This window comes from Sphaeramia orbicularis, chromosome 16 (genome assembly GCF_902148855.1).
Source record: "Sphaeramia orbicularis chromosome 16, fSphaOr1.1, whole genome shotgun sequence".
NCBI classification, from domain to species: domain Eukaryota; kingdom Metazoa; phylum Chordata; class Actinopteri; order Kurtiformes; family Apogonidae; genus Sphaeramia; species Sphaeramia orbicularis.
The window spans coordinates 21800625-21810736 of NC_043972.1; the positions used below are offsets into that span (position 1 = coordinate 21800625).

The 10112-nt window shown below is 35.5% G+C and overlaps 1 protein-coding gene across 1 annotated transcript; it reads right to left on the reverse strand.

The window, feature by feature from the left end:
• Positions 1 to 2445: 2445 nt before the first annotated feature.
• On the reverse strand, positions 2446 to 9882 carry LOC115435337 (CD82 antigen). The gene is made up of 8 exons (XM_030157664.1): positions 9791 to 9882; positions 8707 to 8785; positions 7363 to 7475; positions 7202 to 7276; positions 5087 to 5185; positions 4089 to 4283; positions 3350 to 3433; positions 2446 to 2643 (listed from the first exon to the last, which is right to left on the reverse strand). The coding sequence occupies exons 1-8, from the start codon at positions 9854 to 9856 to the stop codon at positions 2446 to 2448; spliced, it is 909 nt and encodes a 302-aa protein (XP_030013524.1). The 5' UTR covers positions 9857 to 9882.
• Positions 9883 to 10112: the final 230 nt, after the last annotated feature.

Genomic DNA, 10112 nt, shown 5'->3' on the forward strand with positions numbered 1-10112 from the left:
GCACCATCAACAACAAAAAGGACAATATGTAATTATGTAATTAAAGTAAGTTGAAACTTAAATGTCAGAACTAGTAAAGCCAAAGGAAACATTATTTATTGACCTAAGGGCACAATTTTCAGACATATATGAATTTATCAGGATTCCAGTGTGGATCAGGTATCTGCACTGGTTTTAACCTAAGGACTTTTTTCCCAGGAAACACATTTTTATACTTCTATTTTTGTGATATCAGACTAAATTCAACTCTATTGTAATTTATATTTGTTTTGTTGTATTATGTCCACAAATACATTTGTACTGTATTTTCTACTGATTCTTATTTATTACCTTTTAATTTTATTTTATGTTATTATTTACATTACATGACTTTATTATTATATTACATTAATATGTCTGTTCTGATGCAGTTCTATGTGTGGACACTAGAGGGCACACATGTTATATCTCATGACAATATTAAAATGTGTTTTTTACAGAATTATGTTTTTATATTTATATTTCATTTATTGGCATTTACTGTACTGTACAGTTTTTTTTTAAATAAAGTTTTGTATTGATACTACAGTCACAGCCTCGTGGGTTGTTTCAGCTCCAACCAGGTAAGGTTTACATCCATATATGTCCAGATTCACGTTCAACCATCAGCACAGAAGATGCAAATGAGTATTTAACTAAAACAGCACCCACATATTATGTTTGACTTTTTTTTATTTTGGAAGGGTAGAGTGTGTGTGTGTGTGTGTGTGTGTGTGTGTGTGTGTGTGTGTGTGCGTGTGTGCGTGTGCGTCTGATAAATGCAATGCATCAAATTGCTAATGTGAAGAAAACAATAATTGATCTCATTTTCTGAGAACTCTAATGTGCTTTTCTACAGAAGACAAACAGAGTGATCATATAACCACTTTAACTGTTTTGGACAGAAAAGATTCTGATTCCCTTGAATTTTGAGTATCACAGATCTGATGTAATAATCCAATAAAGACCAGCTGAAGTCATCTTTCCACTGAGCTGCTAGAAACCACTAAGTTAACACTAAGTGCATCTGAACTCAGAGTGTTTAAAGCATCTGACGACCTGGAGCTCCGAAATGGTCACATAGCAGAGTGATATTTTAGAAAAGTGATCACTGTCAGCAAGGCGGTTTTATTCATACACAAAGGTATTTTATTTTGTTTGTTGTGTCAAAAGCAACATTCAGAGGAAAATAAAAATGATGAAATATCAACTATAAATAAATATGTATACCATACAATGACTGATGAACTGCTGGGGATGGCAATTCTTTGATTATCATATATTTATGTAATTGCATTTGTTTATTCTGTACTGTTCATTGTACATTGTTCATGAAGCTGCAAGAAAAGTAGCGGACAATTTGGAATTTCTAGTAAGAATGTTATTATAGATGTGTTTAATTACTGTATAAGAAACACTTTGGACAAATGTTATTATTATGGAGTTCTAATATGGATTTGTTGGGCTTTGAGAAGTATTGGCATCACTATATTAAATGTCTTAAGGGCAATATTTGTTGTGATTTAACACATTAAAATTATTTAATCAATATTTAACAGAAAATCAATTAACAGCTTACTTAGCACTGGCCAACGTAGCTCATAATGTAACCATGTAGCAGATGTCTTTTGTCTGAGTATATCACAGAATTTTTCTATCAGTACCCTGTTTGGATGTGAAGTTAAACAAGACTGTAGCTGACTAACCAGAGCGGTAACACTTAATAATAATGGTACATGAATCATCTGGAATTCATGCATGTAGTACATCATGAATTATTAGTAACGTACATGACGTTATGCATGAATTAAAGAAAGACCAATACATTGGTTTAGGAAATTTAGGAAAGCTTTTGGTAGATGGATTTATCCTTTTATTTTATGAAATTATTCTTATGTTGTTTTATTGTAGTCATTTTATGTACAGCACTTGATTTGATTGCAGTAAAGTTTGTCTTTAACAGTTGTTTGTTAGCAAAACACTTGTCAATGTTTGCTCATTCAGGTGCTTTTTTTTCTGTAGGTCAGTAGCTCCTGATCATTAATGTAAAAAAAAAAAAAAAAAAAAAAGCATCACCTTGAGCTTTTATTTTTCATTACTGTTAGATCACAGTGGAGTTTCTTTTAACAATGTGGTGAACATCAATTAACACTGGCCAATATTAACTCTTGTTCTGTTATTTGCTCCTAAATACCAGATGTACCCTGTTAATGTCAATTATATATTTATAGTAGATTATTAGCTACTATTAGGTCACATACCGTTATTATCTTAGCACTGTACTATCTTCAGGTAAGATCATTGAGAAGTTTGTTTTCTTTTAATGATCTGAATATCAACCTAAAACGTAACCCTTTATATAATATAATTATATTATATTTATATAATACATAATACAGTATATTAAATATTTTGTCTCATGTACGTCTAGTTATGATAGTGATTTGGGTCTACATAATTAGGGTCGTCTTGGTATGGTGCTGGCTGCTCTGAGTCTGTGTAGGCGTAGTTGTCTTCCCCGTAGTCCAGGTTTTCATTGTGGTCAGACTGTGGGGAGGTTCTTTTTAAAGAGGCTTTTTTGCTGAAGGCTTGGTACAGGTACACAGCAACGGTAAACTGAACCACCTGCAGACACACAAAGAGGGCCGGGATTAAAAGTGTTTTTCAACCTTGGGGTCAGGACCACATGTGGGGTCACCTGGAATTCAAATGGGGTCACCTGAAATTTCCACTAATTGATAAATTAACCCCAAAAACTTTCTAATTAAAACATATATGGTGAGTTGACAGAGACACTCACAATCCATAAAAGATATGGCAAACTGTGAAGCTGAAACTGAAGCACTGTGGTACTGTTTATCTTTCAAATGTTCATTGTGGTCAGTTTCAGATGCTGCAGCTCTTTCATAATTCATAGTTTGAGTTCTTGTTTGTTCAGTATTAATTGTCGGCCTTGTAAATCCAAGCTGGACTGACTGTACATATCCTGACCAAGGAAAATCAAATTCTCACTTTGTGCAGTAATCTACACCTGGCTTTTCTGCCTCCGTCCATAAAAATATACATTATATAGACTAAAAGTCATCTAAAATCAATATTTATTTGCAACATAGTATAGCAAACTATTACATGATCAAAAACAAATACATTTTAGCAAAAAAAATGCCGCCATTTTGAATGTCCAGGGTCACCAGAAATTTGTCATGTTAAAATGGGGTCACGAGTCAAAAAAGGTTGGGAACCACTGGATTAAACCTGGCCTCTGACTCCTAGAGGCTGCCGGGGTTGTTACACATCAAAATGCATCAGGTGTTTCAGGTCGTTTTATTACCTGGACAAATATGAGGCTGATGTCCATGCCAATGATGGTCAGACCGTTCTTCGTCAGCCAATCACCGAGCTTTGTTTTACAGCCCTGCAACAACACACAACCGAATGTTAGCACTGGAGTCAAAACCATTTAAATTGACATAAAAAGGCAGCTGTTTTGTGTCTAAATGTAAATTAACTGACCTAATCAAAATAAATGTCAACATCAAATTTTCCCACTGTGAGCGAGCTAATATTCTTGGTGATGTCGTGAAACAAACTGTAGCTATAAAAGTGACGATAACCCTACACAACCCTTATCACCCTAAATACACGGTTTCCCATTAAGTTGGGATCATTTTATTTTCAGACACATTATTCTTTTTATTCCTCTTTACACATATCAGTAATCATCTATAACCAGGTTCAATGATTACATACTGAGTCACTTTATCTATCAAGAATAAATCACATTGTCATCATTTCATGAGAAGAGGTTAAAGTAATTTATTCCAACTTCATGGGCAGCATTTCATGTGAAATTTGGATATGTAAATGTATATAACATTTCTGCCTTTCATTTGATCTCACTATTTGCCAGAAATAAAGCGGTTTGTTTTTTTTCTCAAAAGAGTTGTCATAATAAAAATGTCGATGTTAATATAAATACAGTATTATTAATGACATAGCAGAAAAAAATAAATATCAAAATGAACACTTCTTTCATTGGCATTTTTGTATAATTTGTATGTATTTTGTACCACTGTGTATGAGTTGTTTCCATGTCCAACCGACAGGTCAGTGATGTTCATCAGCCCTGAGCACCAGGATGAGTTACCACTATGATATGAGTCAAAACACGAGCACGGAAGAACGTCAGATGTCAGATTTTGTGTGGAGTTGATGAAAGAGTTTTGCAGCCAATCAGAAGGGCCTGTCAGGCCACAGCACTGCGCCTACAGACAGACAGATGGTTAGTCAGAATCAGTAAAGCAGGGGTCTCAAACTCATTTTCTTTCAGGGGCCACATTCAGCCCGATTTGATCTCAAGTGGGCCGGACCAGTAAAATAATAGCATAATAACTTATAAATAATGACAACTCCAAATTTTTGTCTTTGTTTTAGTGCAAAAAACCCCTTCAATTATGAAAATACTTACTTTTAGAAACTATCCCAATAAAAAAAAGATGTGAATAACCTGAAAAAACTGAAAATTCTTAAGAAAACTAAGTGCAATTTTAACAAGCATTATGGATTGGCTCTACAAAGGCAGCAGTAACAGGCAGGAAATTGTTAAAATTGTGCTTAATTTTCTTTAGACATTTCAGGTTGTTCATAGTTGTTCAGGTTATTCGCATTTTATTGTTACGGAACAGTTTGTAAATGTGAATATTTTCATTATTTAATGTTATTTTTTGCACTAAAACAAAGACAAATATTTGAAGTTGCCATTATTTATAGGCATAATGTAATATTTTTTTCACATCAAACCAAGAAGAAAATATGGAGTCGTTATTTTTTGTAGGTTTTTGTGCTATTATTTTACTGTATATCATATTGGTCTGTATGCAGAACCTGAATTAAAATGAGTTCCACAGCCTTGACTGTGGAATTTTTGCACTTTGCAAATTCATCCCACGGGCCGGATTGGAACCTTTGGCGGGCCGCATTTGGCCCCCGAGCCGCATGTTTGAGACCCCTGCAGTAAAGTGTTGAGTCTTTAATATGGAGTTGAAGTTTGTTCTGGTGATAAACTCACATAGTGTTGCACGTTGTCCAATAATTTGTCTTGACCGTTCTCTGCATCCGGATATTCTCGGATGATCTGATTCACGACATTTTCCAAAGCCTCTGCAATCTGAACATAAACATCACGAATAAAGAATACATAAAGAACACACTTGATGAAGTTTAACATAAATTCTGACCCACAACATTTATTCCTGTCTATCTGGTAAAAATGCAGCAACCAGTTGTTTGATTATTACTAATGTGATCAAATACCACGTTTCCACTTCATGGTACCGGCTCGACTCGACTCAACTCCGTTTTTTTGAGTTTCTATTATGCAAAAGAACCTGGAATCTGGTACCTGGTACTACTGTTTTAGTCCTTGCTTGGGCAAGGTTCCAAAACAGGTGAAGAGATACTAAAATGTCACGTGTAAACCCTGCAGTCCACTGATTGGTCAGAGAGTTGGCTCTGTGTCATTGTGTTATCAATGTGTAACATGCCATTTAAAAAAAAAAAAACTGATTTGGAAGTTTACTGTAAATATACCAGTAGGCTAATCCATGATGACAACCCGCAAAACAACACCGTGGTCGGTTGAGGAAATTCAGACATTTCTGTCCTTGGTGGCCGATGAAAAGTTCCACCGTTAGCTTGACAGGACAAAACGCAAGAAGAGAGTTTATCAACAACTCTCTGAGCAGACGCATGACGTCCAGGTGGCACCACAATTGTGGGGCCCATGAAAGGTTCAGTGGCCCCGCACCCCACATTGTGATCACGGCACTACATTTGAAAAGGTAAATAAGTGCTTTAACTAAAAACAAAAAACATGCACAGCACACAAATCCAAAGTAGGGGACCGGTGACTCCCCCCAGGCTGCCCAAGCAGTCTAAGCACAAGGAAATGTAAGTGCAAATGGGTATTGGGAAAAATAAAAACTATAAAAAGACTTAGTGGGAAAAATAAAAACCATAAAAAAGACTTACTGGATAAAAAAAAACAGAAAAAAATTAGTAGGGGGAAAAAAACAGTAAAAAAATTTAGTGGGAAAAAAACAGGAAAAAAATTTAGTAGGGAAAAAAACTAAAAAATTTAGTGGAGAAAAAAAAAAACTTAGTTGGGGAAAAAAACAAGAAAAAATTTAGTGGGGAAAAAAACCCAGGAAAAAAATTTGTGGGAAAAATAAAATAGGAAAAAAATTTAGTGGGAAAAATAAAAAAAAACAGGAATAAGACTTCTGGATTATTTAGAACTGTCTTCTTCCCTGGAGTCTTTATGGGCTCACAGGTTTTCCCTGGATCCTGTCTGGACCTGCTGCTGTGGTCCTGCCTCTCTCCTACCTTCGTCATCATCATTCACTCATCCATATATGGGGTGTGTTCCATAAGCGCTGTAACGGGCATCAAACCGAAAGTGAAACTTAACTTTGGACATTTGACTCCAGGCTTCTATGCCTCTCTTTTACTCTTACACAAAATGTTCACAACTTCTAACTTATATCCACTTGGCCCCCTGGGAATGCTGGGCCCCATGAAGTTGTCATGTTTACCCCCCCTTTATGATGCCCAGCGACCAGGTACTTTAAAGTCACTAGTGTCCTGTAAAGGAAACAGTCTCCAGAAATAGTATCTGCTACCCAAGTCTAGTTGAGTCAAGCCGGTATCATGTAGTGGAAACATGGCCAAAGTCTGAGGAGTCACAGTGACACAGACTGACACCATGAAATATCACCAAAAAAAAGTGTATTATGTATTTATGTGTTCCCATAAAGAGGTTTGTGGAGAATAAACTAGTGTGTGCAGTGTGGTCAGAGGGTGGCACTGTAAACCCTGTCCATCTGGACCCATCTTAGTCCAGGAACCCTGGGACCAGCTCCAGACCTAAACCAGGAGAATGAACCTAGCATACATGTTTTTGAAGGTGGAGGACACTGGGGGAGCTGGGATGTTTCTCCAAACAGAAAAGATACCAGTGCTATTAGAACTGTGGTTTTGTAAAGGGAGTGTCACTCCACTAGACCACCCAAGAGCCTCAGCTGTTGTTGCCATAGCGATGTGGCCTCCATGCCCCATCAGGTCCATGATATGTTCACTGCCACACTGTGTTACTGTTGGTTCAAGAGAAGTGAAGTCAGCTGACCTTGACACTACTTATGAGCAGCAGCAACGTGATGAAGAGCTGCCCGAGGGTGAGGACGATGATGAAGATCATGTACTGAGGAAGAGGAGGAGCAGAGGTCAGAGGTCAGTGTAGCGTAATGAAAGAGCTCAGGTTACATTTACGCTTACAGACGGACTCACCACTAACAGCAGAAATCTGTTTTCACTGTGAGCCCCTAAACACCCCACGATGCTGACCGCCATCACCACACCGCCAATCATGAGCAGCCCCACCCCCACTGTTTTCAGCTCATCTGGACACAAACAAACACACACGGGTTAACACACAAAGGTAAACGCAAACAAAAAAAGGTAAATGTAAACAGAAAGGTGAATACAAACAGGGAATAAACAGAAGAACAAACAAAAAGTAAACACAAACAAAGAAGTGTTTACTTTTTGAACAAACATGTATACAAAAAACATATGAACAAATGAACAGGTAAAACAGCAAATAAGCTAACAGGTTAAAACAATAAAACAATTGGAAAACAAACAGTTTAGACCAGTGTTTTTCAACCTTGGGGTCGGGCGCCCATGTGGGGTCGCCTGGAATTCAAATGGGGTCACCTGAAATTTCTAGTAATTGATAAAAAATTAAAACTTACTAATAAAAATTTACATTATACAGCCTAAATGTTGCCTAAAATTAATGTTTATTTGCAACATATTATAGCAAACTATTACACGATCAAAAACAAATTAAGTTTACCAAATAAAATGTCTCCGTTTTAACTGTCTGGAGTCGCCTGAAATTTCTAATAATTTCTTAAAAAAAAAAAAAAATTAAAACTTACTAATAAAAATTTAAATTATATAGCCTAAATGTTGTCTAAAATTAATGTTTATTTGCAACATATTATAACAAACTATTACATGATCAAAAACAAATTAATTTTAGCCAAAAAAAAGTCTCTGTTTTGAATGTCTGGGGTTGCCAGAAATTTGTGATGTTAAAATGGGGTCATGAGCCGAAAAAGGTTGGGAACCACTGGTTTAGACTAAAAACTAGGAACAATTAAACTCAAACAAACAAAGAGGTAAACACAAACACACTTCTACGCGCACACAGGTAAAGATGTAAACTCAAAGGAACAGGGAAACATAACCAATCAAATATAAACACAAAAGATGTAAACAAGCATATACATATAGGCTAAAAAAACAAAGAAACAAAACAAAGAAGCAAAAAATCAAACCAGCAATCATAAACACAGAGGAAAACACAGACACACACACACACACACACACAAAACAACAGAATAATAAAAAAAAAAAAGCAAATAAGGAAACAGACATTTAACAAACAGATAAACAAATTTCAAACAGTTCAACACATAAACAAAAGCAGGCAGAAAAGCGAATAGATACACAAACAGATTAACATAAAATAACAAAACAACAGACATCAACATTAACAGAGCATCATGGGAGATGTAGTTTTATGCTGAAAATTCATGTGCAGGACAGAGGTCGTTGTGTTACCAGACGAGAGGATGTTGAGGAAGTTTCCACTGTCGAACAGGATCCACACAGCACATCCCACCAAACTCAACCCCAGAGCCTGCAGGCAAAGGTCAAAGGTCAGCAGCACTCTAGGCATTTTAATTTGATTTGTTCAGGTAAAAATAAACCAGGAACCTGTCTTTTATATTTGTTGTGCACCATCTTTTACATTATTTTTCACCTTTTAAATTTTTTTATTTTGTCTTCATCTTTCACCAAGGACCAAAAATCACCTTTAAACTATATAGAAGATTAATTTGACATTTATCTTGATAATTATCAATATCTACCCATATAAAACTGTTTTTTGTGAGAAGATTTGGGACTGCATCTCCCTGAAACCTAAAGCTAAAACCTCTGAGTATGAGGAAAACCCTGAGCACTAATATCTGAAGCGCAGTTTATTCATTCAGTCATTATCTGAAATGTTCACAGCTGGTCAGGAATGTTTCCTTCAAGGATAATAAACAGGTGGAGGCTGTATTTATTTAGCGCTAATCTAACAGGAAGCATCAGAGCCACTAAATCATACTTAGGTGACCGTAAAACAAGATAAATCAGTCCTTTCCCTGATTTTTAATGGTTTGGACAAATAAAGTTGATTTACAGTTTAAAACAGTGATCAGGTTGTTAATATAAACTAAGACTGGAACTAAAACTAGCAGAGAAAAATAATTCCCCTATAACTAAAAAAAAAAAAAAGTTTTTAAAATAACATATTTTCATTTAGTTTTTCTTCCAAAGTTAATGTTTTATGTTAAACAAGAGTAAAATGTCTTTGTACAATATGGGCCTTTATTACATAATGGTTTTGTAAGTCATATTCCATATCGTTCTTTCTGTTATCTGGCCTTTTTCAGCTTTCTTAGATTAAGTCTTTAAATTGTAAAACTTGGAAAACTCAAACTAAGACTAATACTATAGAAAACTTCAACTAAAACTAGTCAATCTAAATCAAACTTACCTATAAAAGTAACAGAAATTAAACCTGAAACAAACAATAAAGACTCAATACAATTAGCTCGTCTATTGATTAGATAATATAATATAATTGTCTTCTCACCAGGAAGATACAGTTGAACACATCTGAGCAAAACTTCAGGAGCTCAATCTTCACCTCCAGCTTCATGCCTGTTTGTCTTTTTGTTTTTTGTTTGTTTGTCTGTTTTCTCCAGCGTTGTGTGATAGAAACTATTCAGAAACAAGGATCTGAATTCTTCTGACTGAGCAACAGGGAACAGAGTTCACTTCCTTATTGTCTTTACACATTAAACAGACCTGAGGGTCTCCACGGTAACACAAAGTTTAATCTACTTTAATATGATCTTTGACTGATCAGTTTTCATTTTTTGCCTTTTAGTGAAACTTCTTTAAAGTCCATTTAA